We start from the raw sequence: 20,412 nt of genomic DNA, 5'->3' as shown, positions 1-20,412 counted from the left end.
TTACACATGACCCTTGGCAAAAACAGGAAGAATTTGGTGTTAAGCTCTTAGTATCAATGAATGCATGAGAACATCAGATTTTGATTGTTAGCTTTCCTGCAAAATTAGAAAGCTATCAATTGGACAGTGCAGCTTCCTACGCTTTTCTGGAAACAAATTACTGTCCAGGCTCAAAAGGTCTTAAAGTTATAGGATTTTTATACCTATAGTAGTCAAATCTTTCAAGAATTCCTTCAGATCATTCTGGGTTGTTCATCGTTATTCCCTTTCAGCCCTTTGGCAGAAAACAAAATGTCATATTTTTTCTCTTTTACTTCTAAAATATTTATGAAAGCTTACACAAAAATCAATCTCTGTAGCCTAGATAAAATTAACATATGTGTGGTCTATAAATATTCCACATCATGTCCCTGATCCATCTTAAATTCATGGCAGCTTGACTTTATCCCACTCTACCACATCATGAATTCTCTCTCTGTAGACATGTGTACATGTGTTAGAGTACTGGGCCCCTGTTAATTAGCATCCTGACTGTTTACACTAGGAGAAACTAGTGAACATGAGTCTCTCTCGTACTCCTGTATCATAACTGCAGAATCACAGACAGTACATTTTGAAAGCACAGTGTAAATACTGTAATGTGTACACACTAAATACAATGAAAACAATCATTGCAAAGCAGACATAAAAGACCTCTTATAGTATCTAATCTAGTTAGAGTAAGAAGAAAAAAATTTAGAAGAAAAAGGCACGGAAAAGAAGGGAGAATCATCATTTGAGTTCAAGACTGACTTGTTAATTCTTTGGATTGCTGAAGGACAATGGAGTAGGGAAGAAAACAAGGAAGTATGTATGCAAGATCTCCTACCAGGACAGCTTTCAAGCCTAAAGGTTGGAGGTCTAGAATTAAACAGCAACAAGACCAAACATTATGGGTGGGCAAGAACTTGGAGCAAGCAGAAGAAGGTTCAGAAGCTGCAATACAAAATATCAGGGGAAAGTTGAAGACAGAGGCATGAAAATGCTAGGTCAGTCTGAAGAAGGCAGAGTGTCTCAGGAAATTTGAAAATAAATCAGACAAAATAAGGAAGTCAGACTAAGTCCTGTCTTGGGCTAGAGCACACAAACACAAGCACAGGTTACGCTGTCTACACAGCGAGGAATGAAGCCAAGGACTCAACAAAGTGACAGCTCCAATGCCTGATGATGCAGGCTGCAGTCCTTGTGGTCAGCAGATTTCTCTGTAGCTACATAAGCTCTTTAGTGGAGATGAGTCAGAGTCAGGAATGGCAAAACAAAAATCCCTTTCCCCTGCTCAGAGCTAAACTGTGTCTCCCATTGCAATTGATACAAGAAAGGGGAGAGAGGGTGGAAATGAACCATATAATAAACAAAGCAGAAAGTTTTTTATCTAGAGGAGGCCATACAAAGGGTATGATTCCTTGGCTTTCTGTTTAAGAGCAGAAGTCTGTAAAACTGCTCTTTTTTACAACTGATTATTTGTTGCTGCTTTATCCCATCTACGCGATAGTCACTAGAGGGTCAAGAGCGTGCAGGTCTCCAGCATTAACAATACTTACTCTTGGTTTCTTGCCAGGGCAGCTTTAGCCTTCTTCATAAGAACCTGCACATCTTTCCTGGCTGCATGTATTTCTTGAGCCTTTGAGGGTCTTGTTTCCATTCCTTTGACCTGAGCCTTCAAAGTCTGCAAATGTAAAAACAAGAGTAAAATGTGAACAAATGTAAAATGTATCTTTGGATAATATTTTCTTCTCTGAAGATTGGCATCAATATTAAAATTAATTTTTCAGTAAAATTCAGTTCTGATAGAGACTTCTGAATGAGCTGGGCATGAGAGTAAGAGCTGACATGGCCAGGCATGAACTAAAAAACTATGGTGGGTTTTAGAGTCACTTAAAGAAGTCTGCAATTGGTAAATAGGGTTGTTAAAAATAGAATAAGCACTGACTAAATAGAATGACTAATAGAACAAGCACTGGTTGCTTTTGTATATCACAACAGGCCAATAACAAAGACTCAGACCCATCCAAAACCCTTGCTTCCAGAGAATCCTTTTGGGTGTTTTGCTGCTTAGCAGCATGTTACTTATGCTAGACAAAGCACATAGGCTGTCAGACATGCCAGGTTCATCATTACCATTCATTGTGGTTTCAACAGATTGTCAATAATTCACAGAAGCTCCCAGGCTCAGCACCGAAGGGAGCGGATACCTGGGATGAGATCTGCAGAGTATATCCAAAGGATGTGCTCAGGGTCAATTGAGAGCACTCATCTACAGAGCCAACAAGGGAGGTGGGGGAATCGTTTTGAAGTATGGAAGGTAAAAAGAGGAGAATGCAAAAGTAGCAGGTAAAGAAGCACAAAATGGACTCAGATCAATAAAGAAAAAAGTAAATATGCTTCTCAACAGGTTAGATCTGCCAGACCCAGAGCCATGAAGTGCATGGTGGAGAACTGGGCCAAGCACGACACATCTTCTCTCAGGGTACCATGTGGGCTAGCAGCTCCTTGGGGCCAGGGCTGGTGTCAGAGTGCTCCTAGTGGGCCAGGGCTGGGCCTCACCACCAGGATCCCCTTTACTGTCCCAACAGAGCAGGGCAGTGGGAGCAGCCCAAGCCCTGGGTATCAGGAACCACTGCAGAGATGGGACCAGGCCAAGGCTGGGCCAGGCAATCACCCATGGGTCATGGTTAGGCTTGGCAGGGATCCCCTTTCTCTTCTTCTACCAGAAGTGAGATGTCACTGGTGAGGGAATGGGTGTGTGGCACTACTACTGCCAGGCTTATACTAGTGTAACCCCCTGCACAGCAGGACTTCTGCAGAACGGCTGCTGAGAGAATAATATGGTCCTGCTAAGGAGGAAATGACAGCTTGTAATACTGGCACCTTCCTCTGCCATGTTTATTGCCCTTCCTTCTATTCAAATTCCAATTTTACCATCCCTACGAAAAAGAGGCAGAAGGTTTACCTGAGGCAGCCACCTCATACTCTGTGCAATGGGCTGTATGATTGTAATGTGCCTATGTACCATGGCCATAATGATCTGGACACAGGGGATGTTTTCTTTGCCACTTAGAAGGGCGAATTTTTCCAAGATCCAACATGACTCTTCTAGGAATGAAAGTGAACCTACTTATTTGTTTCATAAGAGACCACTAAAACAGTGCTCAGATAGTGCTCATTTTCTGTTACTAACAACAGGTGACATATCCAAATAGGCGATAATAAGTTTGATCGCAGGACTAAGGTTCTCAAAAAGATGAGAAGAAAGACTCATGTCTGTTTGTCCATCTAAAAGCACCTATTTTCAAAAAACTAAGACCTTATGGCTTAATTGAGAGCTAATGTTAACAAGTAAATACTACCTTGTATCGTTCTGTAGGCAGGGAGTCCAGAAGTATCATCATGTACAGCTCATATTCATTCTAAACAAATTGAGAGGAAGGAAGAACATTAGAAACATTAGAAAATGTCCAGGGATTACACAGTCTGATTCCACTCTGATTCCAGAAAAATCATACTTCTTCTGCTAGTGCCAAAAGATTTACTTCTGTTTTTGCACACGATCTTGTTCAAAATCCACCAAAGCTGATAATTTGGATTTTGCCCTTGCCAATGTGATTCTCAGCACAGATCACCTACCCATCTTGCTTCTCTTCCTCAAGAATGTCTCGAGTTTCACTGTCTGCCACCTATTTTCTTCTCTCACCTACAGCTGTTAGATTTTAGTGGCAACTATTTTGTCAGCAGATATAGAGGAGTGACATTCTTCTACCCTTCAGTTATTACTGGGAGAGTCAATGTAGGATTTCTATCATCACTAACAACACATCAGAGCATGCAGAATCAGAGCGCAATTTGGTTTTCTCCTATATTTTAGTTGTGTTCCATGTGCAAATCACTATTTTGAATGTCCAAGAAGAGAAAGAAACAGATTTTGTCCGCACATAAAGGGTTTCAAAAGTCATTCTTCAGCATAGCGTAAAATCAAAAGACGAGAATAGGCAACACTGCTTAGTCAGTCAGATAAGAATTACATGTAGCTGTCAAAGGGAGAGGTGGAAAACTAATGTACTAGTAGGTTATGCTTTGATTTTTTCCAAAACTTTTTCATGACTTTAGAATTAGGGCTAGAGTTCCAGAAAGTAAGTTAAAGTTTTCTTGATGGTTTTTTAGTGATGCTTTCTTTTTTAAGTGCTTAAGTGGTAACCAAATGTTTGGTATCTGTTTATGTAACTCACACAGTCCATTAGCAGAAAGCTTGGAAAAGAACTCATACATTTTTTTTTCCAGTAGCTGACTGTCCTTCCCACTTGTCCATAAGGAGATGTTAAAGCCAGTGCAAATGTAACCATTGCTTGTGATGATGCTGTCCTGTAGCCTGTGCACACTGCAGGAGAAGAGTATCATGGTTTGCCACTATAATTACAAAATCAGATGGTGTAAAGTCACAGTAGAAACACTGGGACACATGGAAGGGGTTTGTTGACTCATCAGTAGGGCCAGAAACAGAACTTTGAACATACTAAACACATAATCACTCATGTCTTACAGGCATATAGTTTAATTCACTGGTCAGCATAAAGAAAGGGATGGTAACACTTAACATATGCACATTGTTGTAGCCCTAATTAGAATGAATCAAGGCAGTGACTAAAATCATAGCCGGCTCCTGAATCAGTTAATATGACAAGTTTTGAATGCTCCTTGCTCTTCACAATCACCGCTTTCAGTCATGCGTCTGTGTGCCTTATTTCCTTCAGCGTCTTCCCCCTTTCCCCAGCAGCCACTTCACCTACTTGGTTCAGTTGGTGTCTTCCCCCCTCACAACTAGGGGTTAGATTTGGAAGTCCTTACCAAATGCAAGAGGTAGAGAAGGCCAATTCCTGTCTGTTCCCTGGCTCTGCTCCCAAAAGCTCCTGCCCCACATGCGCAACACACATCTGTGAGCTGAACGATCTACAGAGGTATGCCTTTCCTTGTGATTTCTCCTTTCTCTTTTAACATGATGCTTAGAGAAGGAAATGATGTCAGCTCAAGTTGCTGAGCAGACTGGTAAAATGAATTTCTGTTCATGTAGTGGCATATCTGTTAAAACTTGTAGTCTCTGCTCTTGTTTGCTTACCTACATACAGTGGAAGAATAAGCTCAAATGGGGGAAAAATCAGCTCCTTTGAGAGCATTACTGATAAAAATGGTTCTCTGAGCCCATGTTTGTTGGGTATGTTTGATTTTAACATGTAAGCAAGAGATCAGATAAAAGTCTCCAAAAGAATATAAATTCTCAGCACTGTCATAGAATCAGAGGACCATAGAATCAGTAAGGTTGGAAGGGACCTCTGGAGGTCATCTAGTCCAACCTCCCTGCTCAGCAGGGTCACCTAGAGCATGGTAGACAGGGTTGCGTCCAGGCGGGCCGTGACATCTCCAGAGAAGGAAACTCCACAGCCTCTCTGGGCAACCTGGTCCAGTGCTCCGTCACTCTCACAGGGAAGAAATTCCCCCTCACGGTCAGGCGGAACTGCCTGTGCTTCAATTTCTGCCCATTGCCTCTTGTCCTGTCACATGGGACAACTGAAAAGGGTTTCTCCCTGTCCCCTTGACACCCTCCCTTCAGATACTTCTACACATTGATATATCCCCCCTCAGTCTTCTCTTCCCCAGGCTGAAGAGGCCCAGCTCTCACAGCCGTTCCTCAGAGGGCAGGTGCTCCAGCCCTCTGATCATCATCGTAGCCCTACACTGGACTCTCTCCAGTAGCTCCATGTCTCTCTTGGACTGGGGAGCCCAGAACTGGACACAGGACTCCAGGTGAGGCCTCCCCAGGGCTGAGTAGAGGGGCAGGATCACCTCCCTCGACCTGCTGGCAATACTCTTCCTAATGCACCCCAGGAGACCATTGGCCTTCCTGGCCACAAGGGCACATTACTGCCTCATGGTCAACTTGTCATCCACCAGCACTCCCAGATCCTTCTCTGCAGAGCTGCTCTCCAGAAGGTCAGTCCACAGCTTGTACTGGTGCACAGGGTTATTTCTCCCTAGGTGCAGGACTCTGCACTTGCCCTTGTTGAACCTCAGGAGGTTCCTCTCCACCCAGCTCTCCAGCCTGTCCAGGTCTCTCTGAATGGCAGCACAGCCCTCGAGTGGATCAGCCACTCCTCCCAGCTTGGTATCATCAGCAAACTTGCTGAGGAGGCACTCTGTCCCCTCATCCAGGTCATTGATGAAAATGTTGAACAGGATGGGACCCAGCACTGAGCCCTGGGGGACGCCGCTAGCCACAGGCCTCCAACTAGACTCCACGCCACTAATGACGACCCTCTGGGCTCTGCCTTTCAGCCATTTCTCAATCCACCTCACTGTCCACTCGTCTAACCCACACCTCCAGAGCTTCTCTAGGAACTATCACTATCCTCATTGTAGCTTAAAGTGGACAGATGTGCCAGATGGTGCTGAGAAAAATGTTGGTAAAGGCTACTGGGAGGTAACATAAGATTAACAGTAGCTAATGTGCATTTAGCTTATGTCATGCTAAATTTAGGAATGTTTCTTACCTTAATTTCCTTCAAAATATCACCAAATATCAAAGAGCTATTGCAAATATCTTCAAACACTTTCTCAGCAATCTGCAGTCGTTTGAAATGGAATGGATCGCAGTCACGGATTTTCTGGAGCTCCTGTACAATCATCAGCATGAACAACTATGCAAGTGCATGCAGAGAAGGTGCTCTAAAACAGTTACTGTCAAAATATGTTATTTGGTTCAAATTCATGCCATCCATCCTGATGGTATGCAGTAAAAAATATCATGAGAAGCCAGCAACTGAAGAATAAATGGTTAGAAGATCAAGTCCAGCATCATCACAACTTGATTTCTGTATTTGGATCATCAATAAGAAAATAGTTCACATCCAATAAGACAAGATGTACTGACCACCAAAAAAATGAGGAGAAAACAAAGAATACTCAGATTTGTGGGGCAGAAGCTAATTATCACATTAGGCTTGCACTTATGTTTGAATGTTTTGCTGACATGTTTACAGCTAGTCCTTCCATAAGAAGAAATCGTTCTGTTTCTACTAACTTCAACAGAGCATCTCCAGGACTGTGAGAAGCAGCCCTCAAAACATGTTGCATCTTTTATAGCAATTGATAGCTCAGAGAGACAACATAAATGAACAAATAAATAAATAACCCAAGAAACCCTAGCTCAAGAATGCAACAGTTAAAATCATACTTTAGAATTTCATGGTTCTACGTATCAGCTGTGAGTAACAAATCTGAGATAGAAAATGTCTCATAGGCAATCTATGCTATTTCCTCTGTCATAGGAACATTTTATCTAGAGTTACTGGCCACACTTCAAAATGCTCCATTCCTACAATTAACTTTTTCACAACAAGCTCTTTAGGTAGATAATGGACTAGGGAAAGTTTTTCAGTTCTCATGAAACTCCATCCCTGACTTCTATGAATTCAGTATCTTAGTCCTGCTCCTTGGCTTCCACATCTGACTTTCAGCAGACTGATGAGATAGATTGCTAGTGCTTCTTCCAGGTAGCCTCACCTCAAGCAACCTCAGCAGCTTCTGCTTGTTGCACATGCTTAAGCCTTCATCTCATCAACTGGCAACTCTCTATGTGCAAAGACATACTCCAAAACACACATGAAGAAGGTAGCTTCTTCTTTTTTTTTTTTTTTTTTTTTTTTTTTGCTGCTGCTGCAGAACAAGAACATGGTTCCTGCAGAGCTGCTGTCCCAGAGCCTGCTTAACTGTATATCTAATCCACATCTCCACATGAAGATGTGGAAAGGACCACCACAGTGGAACACAATTTTTGGCTCTAGGTTTTGAAGCACATTATACATGCATCTTGCAAATGAATGGCTAAGCAATGGGATCAACTCTGACAAGCAGAAGAGACAGGTATGTACGCTCAAACCCATTCTTTTTCACGGAACTCACATAATGCCCTAGACCAATCCTTTCTCACAGAAAGATTTTGCAAATTTTACCTTTCCATCGATTTGGGAACTTTTTTCTTACCTTAGCTAGTTTCATTTCATGCTGCTTTGATACTTTGCTCCCTGTGAAATCATTCTGTAGTAATTCATGATTTGCTATGAACTCCCTCTGGAAATGCAGGAACTTGTTAAACTGATCAGTTTTAGTTATACCAGCCAAGTATGAAGGTATAAACTGGTATTTCTCCTGGGCAGGTTCAGCAACATACTGTTGGCTGTTCTTAAACGGTTTGTTTTGCAGCACCATAATCTCTGACACATCTAACTCATGTCTTTGGAGATGCGTACTGAGTCTGTCAGTTCCCTCCTTTACTTTCTTTTTAGGTGCTTTCAAGTTTAAACTTTCCAGTGGAGTTAATGATACATCTGTTGGGGGACCAACCCTAGTCACAGAAGATTGTTGATATCTTTTGGTAGGGAAGGAAGAGTCAATGATGTGTGCTGGAAGTGGAGGGATGCTGGCATAAAAGTTACTTGAAAACTTCTTCATCTTCCTGGCTCTCTCATTTTGAGCTGGGAGTTGATCTCTTTCTCTCATGAGGCTGGTTTGCTTCCTGGCAGAATCCCACTGTCCCCATCTTATTTTCTCTGAGGGTTTATAAAGCTTGTTATGGTTTAAATGTCCTGAGGTGTAAAGTTTAATATCATCTTTGTGGGCTATTTCCATGCTATCTAGGAGATGAGTCAGGCTCCTCATTTGCCAGCTTCTCTCCATGGTGAAACGGACTGCTGCAGCTTAAAAGAAAGAGGAAAGACAAAATCTACCTTTAAAAAAAAGGAGGGGGGAGGAGAGCTTTAGATGGCAACAAATACTAAAACTTTTCCAATTCTATTACATTGTATTTTAAAAAGAGTTGGCCTAAGAAAACATGCTATCTTCCTTCTATACATGGCAGTGTACAGATAATCCAAGAGACCTAGACTGGCTAGTAAATTCCTGCTTAGTTCAGCATCTGCCCACACTTCTTGGTACTAAGTCTCTGATTTTCTTCCCCAGACCTTTCCATGAACTTTGCTGCTTCAAACAGCAGTCTGCTCTACCTGTTAATTAATACTAGGCCTGAGACTGATCCTTTTCTACTGTATGACAAATAATCCCTTCCAGAAACTAACTATTCTTACTGGCGTGTTGCTTTAGAAACTCAGTCCTCCTAATTTTAAGTCTACCTTTGTTCCTTGTCAGATTATATTTTGTTACATGCTAATCTTGCACCAATGTAATTCTTTAGTGTCAGTAATTCTTTCCTTGTCAACTACTCCTTAATATGTATTTTGCAGAGAGGAAGCATGGCTTCTTTCAGCCTTGCTTTTGTCCAGTGAAAGAAACAAAGCTGAGCATATATTACCTTGTTTAGCTGTAAACATCTTTCTCAAGGTAAGCTCTCCATTCCTCTGATCATCTTAATATTTCTGCTCTGCTCCTTTCAGAGTTCCACAAAATCACTGAGGTGAGACAAACCCACCCTGCTCAAGCAAGGTCAGCTACAGCATATTGCTCAGGACCATGTCCAGACAGGTTTGAGTATCTCTGAGGATGCAGACTCCACAACCTCCCTGGGTAACCTACTCCAGCATTTGATCACCCTCACAGTGAAAGGTTTTTTTAATATGTTTGAATGGAATTTCTTGTGTTTCATTTTGCGCCCATTGCCTTTCATCCTGTCACTGGGCACCAGTGAGAAGAGTCTGGTTCTGTCTTCTTTACTCTCCTCCATCAGATATTTATACATATTGATCAAATTCCCCCTAAGCCTCCTCTTCTCCAGGCTAAATAGTCCCAGCTCTGTCAGTCTCTCCTCATATGAGAAATGCTCCAGTCCCTTAATTATCTTTGTGGCCCTTCATTGGACTCACTCCAGAATGGCCATAGCTCTCCTGCATGGGAGCACCCAACACTGGACTCAGCACTCCAGATGTAGCCTCTCCAGTGCTAGAGGGGCAGGATCACCTCCATCGATCTGCTGGCAACACTACTCCTAATGCAGCCCAAGAGGCTGTTGGTCATCTTTGATGCAAGGGCACAAAGGGAGTTTGAATTACTCTGCCCTGAACATGAATGACAGAACCATACACAGCATTAACTCATGTCCCTATTTCAAGAGGTGTTGAGCCATTTTGAGTACTTGTAATTCAAAAGGACTTTTGGTTCAAAATGGAGTTTACTTATTCTAAAAAAACGTTTAACAATTTTCTAGGAGTAGTATTTTATGCCAAATGGTCTTTTAATGCTTGCATTAGCAGGGATTTGACACTGCCAGAATGACAAAGGCAATGACACCCGTGGAGTATATTGATCAAGAAAGGATGCACATACCTTCCACTAATATACCTCTGCCTTAGACTGTAACTGCTTTGGGATGAAGACCGTATAGTGCATTCTGTGTCACTCTTGACTCAGCCCACAAACATTGCAGCTGATGATGGCTGTGGTGGTAATGGCTTTGTCATCCATTTACTCACTCAGCATTGTGTAATCTTAAACTCAGACAGGTAACATCTTGAAAGCTACAAGTTTTTGAATGGGAAAAACTTGAGGAAAATGGTAGGCTGATTTTCATAACACTTGTTGGAAAGTGGATCATTGTTTGCTTTTTTTAAAGGAGTAAAGCGGCCTTTAAAAATCAGCATTTTTTTAATACCTCATGATATTGTTGTGCTCTGGCTCAGAGTGACCTAATAAATGAGTCACTGTAGTGCTCTGGTGTATTTAGAAAATTTAGCTTTATGTATATAAAAACTCTGGTCCTGTAGGATTTTGTTGACCTGGAGGGGTGAGACAACAAAGCCCACAGCAGTAGTGTTCAGGGACAAGAGATTTGTGAGGCTATATCTCCATGGGGATGCCAGTTTGGAGGATAACAATGCAGTTCCTTTCAGTGCTACAATAAGCAAAAAGACCAAGAGGCAACAGAGGGGCAGGCTGGTTTTTAGGCCAGCTCTCCATATGCCAGGAAGCTGGACAAGATCTTAGAACAGCTGCATACTATGGGAGACACCTACACAACACTGGAGCCTGCAAGAGGCCATAGTAGAAGGACAGGGCTCAGCCTGACCTCAGCATCTGCTTCCCAAACCCACTGGCAGCCCATGAGAAAGCAAATGCAAGAGGCAAGAACAGGTTTGCATTCATTTTTAGCATATGACCGGATGCCCAGGAGACACTTGCCCTCACTGCTGGTTATCAACAAGGCGAGCTTCAGTGAGCTAGTATTTCCAAGTCGCTCTCCCCCTTTTTCCCCATAGTGCAGCCCTCCTCACCTTCCTGAGATGGTGACAAGCTAATGTGGACAACACAGGTTCCTGTTATCCTCTCCTGTTTCCTCAGTCAGGTTAGTCTGCATTTTTCCACTACATTAGGAGTGCTCCAGTGCTTTTCCAGGCAAGCTAACTCTGTCCTGTGATGGCACACATGGAAAGCTCAGCATCAGTGCTTGCAGCAAAGCGAGCCCACAACCCAGCAAGACGGTGGTGCCATTTCAGTGACAACCTCAGTATGGTCATTCCAAAACGGGGGAGACATTTCTCTTCACAAAGGGACATAGTCCCTACACGGAGACTTGTGGAAGCACCACTCTTAATATTACAAGACATCATCAGTTAAGTACATAAATGTTAAGTGAAAGAGCAAAGAAATGCTGCTATTCTGCTCAGTGCAGAAGGGGATGCAGGAGAGCAAAAATGCCAAAGCAAGCTTTTCCTTATCACTGAACAGGTGAGCAGGTGTCTAGCACAGGCAACATCAGTGAGAGAGGGGTAAATAAATGCTATAAAAGAAAAGACAGCTTCAATGAGGAGAAAGCAGATTAGGCAGTATTTGGAATATTTTGTTACTAATTTGGCTGAACCTGATAAACATCTCTCTGGCGTATGTGAAAAACTGGCTGAAGCAGTCTCAGAATTGTTAACAGCTATTTTGAGAGGAACAGCTGGGGACAGGTGAGGCATCAGTGCTGGAAACAGTGTCTGTCTTTGAGGGAAGAGGCGAGGGGAGAGAGAAGAGGAGGAGCTCAGTAATTTTATCTTCCACATATATCCTGTGGAAAAACACAACTTGCTATAGGCACTTGGATGATAAGTAGCTGAGTAACAGCCAGCATGATGGTATAAGAGTGTTAGTGCAAAGTTAGTACTGTTGCATATCTGGACTTTACTGAGACTTTTGATACAATCTCATGTAGCATTCTTATGAGCAAACACACTAAATATCTAGATGGAAATAGGCTAATGTGGATGCAAAAACTAACTAGAAAACTATATTCAGAAAGGAATTATAAAAGTTCCTTGTACAAATGGAAGAGGTACCAAGCAGTATAATATGGAGATTCATCCTGGATCTGGATTTGATTTTCTCAGCATTTTTTTTATGCTCTGGATGATGGAATACACAATATGCTTATTAAATTCACAGATGACATGAAACAGAAAAGGGCTGCAGATATTCTCATGGACAAAACTAGAATTCAAAAGCTCTTGATAAATGGGAGAACTTCTGAAAACAGCTGGATGAATCTTAATATGTGCAGAAACAATCAACTGCCCAGAGGTCAGCAACAGCTGCCTCAGTAGGAAATTATTTAGAAAGTATCTGTGGAACATATTGGATCATAAGGCCAACACAAATCAATTGTACGAGTGCCAGTGAACAAGATAAACATCATACTGTGATGAACAGACAGGTGCTCAATGTGTAGAAGTGGGAATATTACTTTTCATGTGGCCAGAACAGAACTGGTTTCAGCCAAATATTGTGCCCAGTTTCATGCATTGCTCTTCAGGAAAGATTTAGGAAAACTGGAGGATTCCAGAGAAGAGTGAGTCAAAACCATGACTGAGAAGAAAAAGTGGGTGTGCAAGGAAATTCAGTTTAGTCTGCAGAAGAGACTGAAGCAAGATATAGCAAAATTATGTTTTTAGAACAGCAGCAAAGGTTTTAGTAGTTCGGCTACAAAAACAATGTGTCCAGTGTTACAGAGCATGCCTTGCTTTCCCCATTTCCAAATGAGTGGGAGTGAGCAGCCTAGGATGGCCAAAAGCAAATCCTAGCTGCTCTTGCTACCAGGAAAACAGACTGGGAACTTGTACAGCCATCCATAAAGTCAATCCTGATCTGTCAGCCTTGACAGCATGATAGAAACCCACAGCACTGACCTGGCTTCCTTGGCTGTTAAACCATGTTTGAAGACAATATTTAAACATGATGCAATCATTTACCTCATGAAGACCAATAAATTTAGTGGAATTGGCTTTCTAGAGGAAGCAGCTTTGGGGGGGGAAGCTTGGGGAAATGGCCAGGTTTTAGATAGAGCTGAGTACATTTCATAAACAGATCTAATCAGGCAGGACTATATTATTCCTTCAACAACAATATGATACAGGGAACAAAGGGGAAGGAAAGAAACCATTCAGTTCTTCCTCCCTGCCACTCTATTCCTATCCTTTCTTCTTTTTTAATTATCACTTCTAATTCCAGAACAGTTTAATTGTTACTGTGACTGACTTATGCTGGAGGGATGGAAATGAACAAAATAATAAGGTTGTGATATTTTTCAAAGAAACCTGTGAGAGAAAAAAAAGAGCATATTGCAGGGTGTCAAGCAGGGGAGAAGCAGGGGCGGCTGTTAGTGAGGAGGATCTGCCTGACTGATTATATTCACTTGTCTTTTCTTTCTTTAAATGAAGCCAAAAATCCTCTTGTGGAAGTTGCCATTATTTATTCTAGAAATATAAAGCTAGACCAATTAGGTATAGGGCAGAAAAAGGAGACTAATAGTGTTTGCCCATCTAGAATATAACTTGGGAAAGCCCTGAAGGGAAGTCTAGAGCCAGACTGGGATAAATGCATCCTCAGATGCTGCCATTTCAGATCCCTTTGAGTACATCACAATAGTCTCAAAGTATCAACTCAGAAGCAGTCTTGAGTTGAGTCCTCACTTAAGCTGAAGCTTTAAGATCTAAAAGTAGATGGGAGATGAGGCAAGGCATGTGGTAAGGCATAAAGCAAAAGGAAGTCAACTATGTGTTATATAATGGTTTCCTTGACCTGCCTAGGAGCAAGAATTTTCTAATTTGTCTTCTGACTGAATACCTCAATGAGCTGGTAGCAGAGGTGAACACCTCAGGGTCTGCATTTCCTTCCTGGGGACAGATCTGTGCTCTGGCAGCCATCATTTCTGGCTGTACGTGGAAAGCTGACAGGATGAGTGGCATGGATGTGCCCACAGGTGCTGGGCACTGTCTTTCCCGGCCGCCAGTGCTAGTACGGGCAGGCTGCTTTTCAAAGCACATCCTGCTGTGTGTACATCGCTGCCTGCCTCTGCAATCTATAAAAAAAGAAAACCTATTGCTCTGAGGAAGAAGTAGGTCTTCAAACACGTTTGTATAGCAGAAAAACAAGAGACTGGGGAACGACATGTTTAACAAAAAGTAGGGGTAGAAAATTCATTTAGGAAGACTTTAACAGGCTGGAAGAATAGGCTGCCAGAAGCCTCTTTAAAGTCAGCAAGGACATATGCAAAGCCTGCATCTGGGATGGACTAATCCCACACAGCAGTGGAGGCAGAGGGGCCAACTAGATAGATGGCAGCTTTGCAGAAAAGATCATGGGAGTCCTTGTGGGGAAGTTGCACGTGAGTCAGCAGCATGCTCGTCTCATGATAAAAGATGATCGCACACTGGGCTGCATAAGCAAGCATGCAGCCAGCAAAGCACCCCACTATTTCCCACAGGCTGCACCAGGAACTGTATCAAGTCATTGGCCCTCCAGCGCAAGAGACATGCCAACAAACTGGAGAGTCCAGCAGAGAAGCACTGAGGTTGCCAAGGGGCTGGAGCACAGGGGTACCCAAGGAAGAGCTGGGTTTCGGTAGCCCGGAGATGAGACCGCTAAGGAGGGAGCAGGAAACGAATCAGTCTTCTACAACCTTGTGTGGTAAAGAAGGGAGAGCCTCTTCTCAGAGGCACACACAGTGAAAGGGTAAGTGGTAACAGCCACATGATGCAACAAGGAGAAAAACAGGTTGGACATAATGAAAAAAATCTTCACTATGAGAATGGTTCAGCACTGGAGCCTGTGTCCGGAAAGGCTATAAAGTCTCCGTCCTCAGAAACACAGCTCTGCAAGATGAGGCCCAGGGAGCCTGACTGAACGGTGTTAGCCTCACTTGGAGCAGAGGATGCACTGAGATCTCCAGAAGTGTCTTCCAACCTAACCTTTTACTAGGAACATTTTTAGCTTGAAAATGAAATACAGAAAAATTAGGAAATACTCTGTCATACTTCCCTTCATCCCTGGCCTTGTGCACTCAAGATGTGCACTGCAGGTGGCAGAGATGCAATGGAAAAACAGTGATCGTATTGCTGTAGTGAGAGTCTAAAGGATGCAAGTCAGGCAGGGTCTGTAGGAAGAGGTAATCTCTTTTATTAGCCCAACTGATATAGTTAGAAAATCTTGGACAAGATTTCAGGCACGCAAATCCTTCTCCAGCCCCAAAATAGAAGCAGCCCACTTCAAAGCTAAATGCAGGTTGAAAACAGTTACTCTGAATTTAGCTGGCTATATTTATCGAGTAGCCCATCTGAGAAAGGAATAAAAATGTAATTGGCACTTGTGGAGTGGAAGAGAAGTTCACCAAATTTTCATCTCTCCTCTTGATGCCTCCTGAGAGCGCCAGAGGGATATTTTTGCCTAGGGGACGTGAGGGTGGAGAAGAGATTCGAAGCACAATAAAGTTGGTAGCAGAGCGCAGCTTCCTGGGAGCTGCGGAAACTCGTGAGGCCTGTGGCGAGATACATAGAGATATTTATATGCTCGGTCCAGGGCGAGGACCTGGAGCAGGGGGCGATCACGATGTCCTGGGAGCCCGGAGCGGGCAGGTGGAGAGAAAAAACCCATGCGGCGCCCGCAGACCCGCCACGCACAGGCGCGGGGACACAGGCTCAGCGGCCGCCGGGGACGCCCCAGGCGAGGGCCGGGACAGGGGGCCACGGCCAGGCCCCACGCATCCCGCCACGCATCGCCCCGGCCCCGCGCCCACCTGCCGCGGCCACACCGACCGCGCTGCCGCCGCCGCCAGAGGCGCCCGGGGCCTCGCTAACGCCGCCGGCCGTTGCCGCCGCCGCCGGCCGTTGCCGCGGACACCGGCCCTGGCCCCGGGCGGGACCCACGCCCGTCCCCCAACGGCCGCTGTTCCCGGTGCCGGCAGACAGTCCTTGCCTTGTCTGGAATAAACAGACAAATAAATAGATAAATAAAAAGGAAAAGGAAGGAAGGACAGAAAAGGAAGGAAAGTGAGAAAGCCTGAGAGCGAGAGCAAGGGGGAGAGCCAGGCGCTTGCCCTGGCACTTTCTGTCTTTGGTAAGGTTATTTTTTCCTCATTTTTCTGTTCCTGCATGTCTTTAATTAGGTTTACTTTCAAAATTTGCCCTGGGTTTATATGTTCCTCATTAAATCAAGGCCAATTGGTTCAGATTCAGTATCTAAGGTCACTTCTTCCTTTCCTCCTCCCCCTTCTATACTTAAAAACAAGCAGCATGTTTTCAGTTAGGTGATACTATCCTTCATTCGATAGATTACTTAAAAGAAAAAAAAAAAAAGAAAAAAAAAAAAAAAAAAACTTCAGAAAGCCATCAGGCGCATAATACTGTGCGCGAGTCCTCTCAAGACCCTCGCACAGTAGCTGCCCAGACATGACCTGAGCGCCTTGAACAGCCACGGCCCTTGCTCGGAGGTGGCTGTTCCTTCCTTCTGCCCTCCTCCCTCCCGTCAGCGCTTTCCCTCCTTTGCCTCGCTCCCCCTCCTCATTTAAGAGGGGCCACGACAGCGCAGGCTCGGCTTGAGGCCTCTCGGCAGCAGAGCATCCGCAAGCCGGGGCGACGAGCACGCCTTCCTGCGGGAACCGTCGTCTCCCACGACGCGCAGGCGTTGTCCTGCTGCTTGCTGTCGGAGAGGCCGCGGAGGTCCCAGGCCAACCATGGGGAGCCTACACAAAACATATGTTTAGTTTGGGGGCTTCTGCAGATCTCTGACATTGATCCTGCTCTTCTTTCCTTTTTCACCTGCCTACAAACGCTTTGCGCTGGAGCAGTTTCCCTTCCAAGCCCCAGGCAGGCCTTCCTGTCAGCATAGCAGGACACAGGACCTCAGCTACCACCTGCAGCCTCCTTGCAGGGTGGGTCTTGAGCTTGCCTGATTTGGGTACGGGAAACATCATGCAGTTGAAGGATCAGACCTTACAGCTAATCCTGTGACAACTCATGCCCTGTCCCCATGTTGGCTCATCTCCAGAAACACAGTACTCGTGTCTGAGGTGGCATCTGTCATCCACAGAGCACTACGGCCTTTTCATTACATATCAAATGTAATTCAACATTTAAGGAAAGAGGGCTTCCTGCTTCACTTCGCTGTCAGCATTCAGCGGCTGGAGGATTTTAGCTTTGGATTGAGCTTAGTTTTTTGGGTGGCTGCAAGGTAGAGAACCAAGGACATGCCTAATCCTGGAAAGCTGAATTCCCGTATCCTCCCACAGTCAAACAAGTGTCGTGTGACAGATTAAGAACCTGAACAAGGTCAAGGCAAAAAGGTCGCCAGCCCCTCTGGGATCTGAGTTGATGCGAGGTAGACTGTGTACCAGATGGATCTGCCAAATAGGGAACAGGCCACAGGTGAAGCTGTATTAAGACTCATAGGCAAGTCTGTGCACCTAAATCAGAGGGGCAAAACCAGACAGTGAATGGCTAGTGGAAGATGCAAAGGAAAACAAATGATAAAAAAAAATCCTAAGAGCATGATAGCTAGAAAAAACACAGCCAAACTGACTATTGGTGAGTGTCAAATGTTCTGAATCTACAGGAAGCTGCTGAGTCAAAGTTTAGACAAGCTGATGATGTAGGGAGAGTAAACAAGAAAGAAGGTGCAAGATAGGCAGCCCTTCCCTGACAGATAACCACAGCCACGTAGCTGGCTGCCTTTAGAAACATATACAAGGCCCTGTCTTCTTACCATAGTTGTCCCACTGCAGTTATTAGCTTGAAAATCCTGTACTTTGTCCCCAGCACAAGCAGGAAGAAAGGACTAAAAAAAGTCTTGATGCTCTACATTAATCATGTACCTAATGAAAACTATTTCTCCAGAAGCCTGAGAAATACCAGACTGTTCTGAAGGCTCTTTACGGTTTATTTCAACTTCTGCATGTCTGATTCCTGGCAAACTAGATGACAGGCCAGACACTTTAGGGAAAATTGAACACTGTGCTTGTCACCGTCTCTGCCTGACTCAACAAGTTGTCCTTAGTGCCAACAGCCATTCTGCTGATCCGCGCACTGTAGCCCAAGTTCCCTTCCAAAAAAAAAAATCTGTTTTACACACACAAATCAGATAGCAGTTGGAGCCCATTACATTTTAGAATAAATGTGAAACCTCCCAACTGTGCCCAGCAGTGATTATTTCCAGCTGGCATTCCTACATACACTGACCACAAATCTAGCTAAGTCAATGTTGCTTTGTTACTAGTGAAACATGTAGACGCCAAGCTGCAAAACCTCTCTTACCCCTGAGCTATTGCTCCTGCCTCAAAGTCTGTTTGTGCAAAATGAAAAGAAGCTGAAGCATTCTTTCCGTTCCTGTTGGTACTACAGTGGGACTTTTGTTTGCACTGAGCAACTGAAAAGGTTGCCAAGAAACGAGATCCATTGCTGTAAGTTTTATGGATATTATTTTTCCCCCCAAATGCCCCCAAATTCAAGTATCTGGTGGTTCAGTGTTACTTATTTCACTACAGCCAAGAGTTCCAGCTACTGTAATTTCATATTGCTATTACATAAAAGGACACAATCAACCAGAAGACAAGGAGCCCATTTGAGGGGCTGGATGTATCATTCTGCAAGCAGAGGTGGGAAGCACAAACCCAGTCTGAGTAGTCAAATACTGCAGCAGAAGGAGAATTGTGCTTAGATCCACAGAGCAGCTTAGCAAAGGTTGCACAGGCCCATTGCAGCTCCCTGCAGGCTGAGGTAAGACCCTGTCAGCTGTCTCCAGTGTAACAACAGGCTGGATGCTATACTGGTCCAGACATGTACAACCCCTGTGCACTGGACCAGCCAGGCGCAGCAACGTAGCTATGTCAAAAGCAACCTCCAGAACCAGGGCATGAGGGCCAACAAGGTCTAGGTTACCAGGGTGGGTCCTTGGTGGTCACTATTAGCTATCGGCAATTAGGCTGCCATTTTCAGAGGCTGGTGGCACATTTTACCGTAGGAGCTGATAGTAATTTAGGCATTTGTGCCTGTTCCTACCCTCCAAGTCTGGTTATTACCAAAGGAGTCAGTAACATCTCTCTGTAGAAATCCTCCACTGGCACAGCCAGGATCTGGACCCTGGACTGGGACTGGGATGTGGCTACAGGCTGTAGCAGAGGAGCAGCAGGAGGCCAGCAGAGCTTCCCACAGGGCTGGGAAGATTCCAGTCAGTCTGCTATGCAGGGCTTTATAGTAAGTGCAAAACACAGCCCTTAAATATGGCTCATCCATCAGCAAATGTTTACAGGATATGGGGACAGTGCCGCAGTTGCTATTCACCAGTCACACCTTTCAGTCTCATCAGTACCAGTGGGAAGGCTCGTGTAAACATCTGCAGGCTCCAGGATTAGATTTAAGAGAGTTTCTAAACTTAAGTCCTTAAACAAAAGCAAAACTCCTTAACAAGTCAAAATCCAGAGAATTTTTTTTAAATTGTGCTGCTTAGTTATTATCTCCTTCCCAGTTTCATAACCACTCTTTTGTCCTAGAAACTTAATTTGTAGATAGGCCACAGCATTGCAGCACCCCATCCTGAAACCCAGACATCATCTGCTAGGAAGCATTTTTCCCTGGTGTAGACAGCAATAAAGTCTCTTTTACATACTGCATCTCTGACAGGAAAACCCAGACTTGTTCTGAGATACTGCAGGCAAGATGCATTGTTTACTTTGCTTATTAGGAATGCCAGAAAAAATTGCTGGTATACATACAGTATATGGAGTTAAAATATATCTTATTCTTTTCCCACAGTTGTAAAGCTGAACTTTATAAAAGTACAATCTGATCTCCTAGGTGGTTCTCTAGCAATGCCAGGCTCAGACCTCTCTCCACCTGTTGCCCTTCTTCTCCTTCCATAAAGCTTTTACATTTAATGGCTGGTTTCATCCAAACTTGATCGAACAATCTCTACTGAAGTTCTATGCTTCATAAAATTGGTGGCTGTTTAGATAGATGATTGAGGTCCTTCCCATCACATCTTATTCCTTTGGCCAGTTTCTTGCAGCCGTAACGCTGCAAGAGATGTTTTGTAACAGGAAATAAGTGGAGAATTTCAAAGGTATGTGTAATCGTAGCA

The 20,412-nt window shown here is 44.0% G+C and overlaps 1 protein-coding gene across 1 annotated transcript in view; it reads right to left on the bottom strand.

The window, feature by feature from the left end:
* Window positions 1-8,760, bottom strand: part of C3H6orf118 (chromosome 3 C6orf118 homolog) — a 33,015-nt gene extending 24,255 nt beyond the window's left edge. The window contains exons 1-4 of the mRNA XM_062573051.1: window positions 8,068-8,760; window positions 6,576-6,698; window positions 3,387-3,446; window positions 1,581-1,705 (exon numbers count right to left, since the gene is read on the bottom strand). Of these exons, the coding sequence (XP_062429035.1) occupies window positions 1,581-1,705; window positions 3,387-3,446; window positions 6,576-6,698; window positions 8,068-8,760 (1,001 nt within the window). The remainder of the gene's footprint in view (window positions 1-1,580; window positions 1,706-3,386; window positions 3,447-6,575; window positions 6,699-8,067) is intronic.
* Between the last annotated feature and the right edge of the window lie 11,652 nt (window positions 8,761-20,412).

The sequence above is a fragment of the Rhea pennata genome, chromosome 3 (genome assembly GCF_028389875.1).
Source record: "Rhea pennata isolate bPtePen1 chromosome 3, bPtePen1.pri, whole genome shotgun sequence".
Classification (NCBI taxonomy): Eukaryota; Metazoa; Chordata; class Aves; order Rheiformes; family Rheidae; genus Rhea; species Rhea pennata.
Note: the sequence above shows the minus strand (reverse complement) of the source record. Positions and strands in the feature narration are given on the sequence as shown.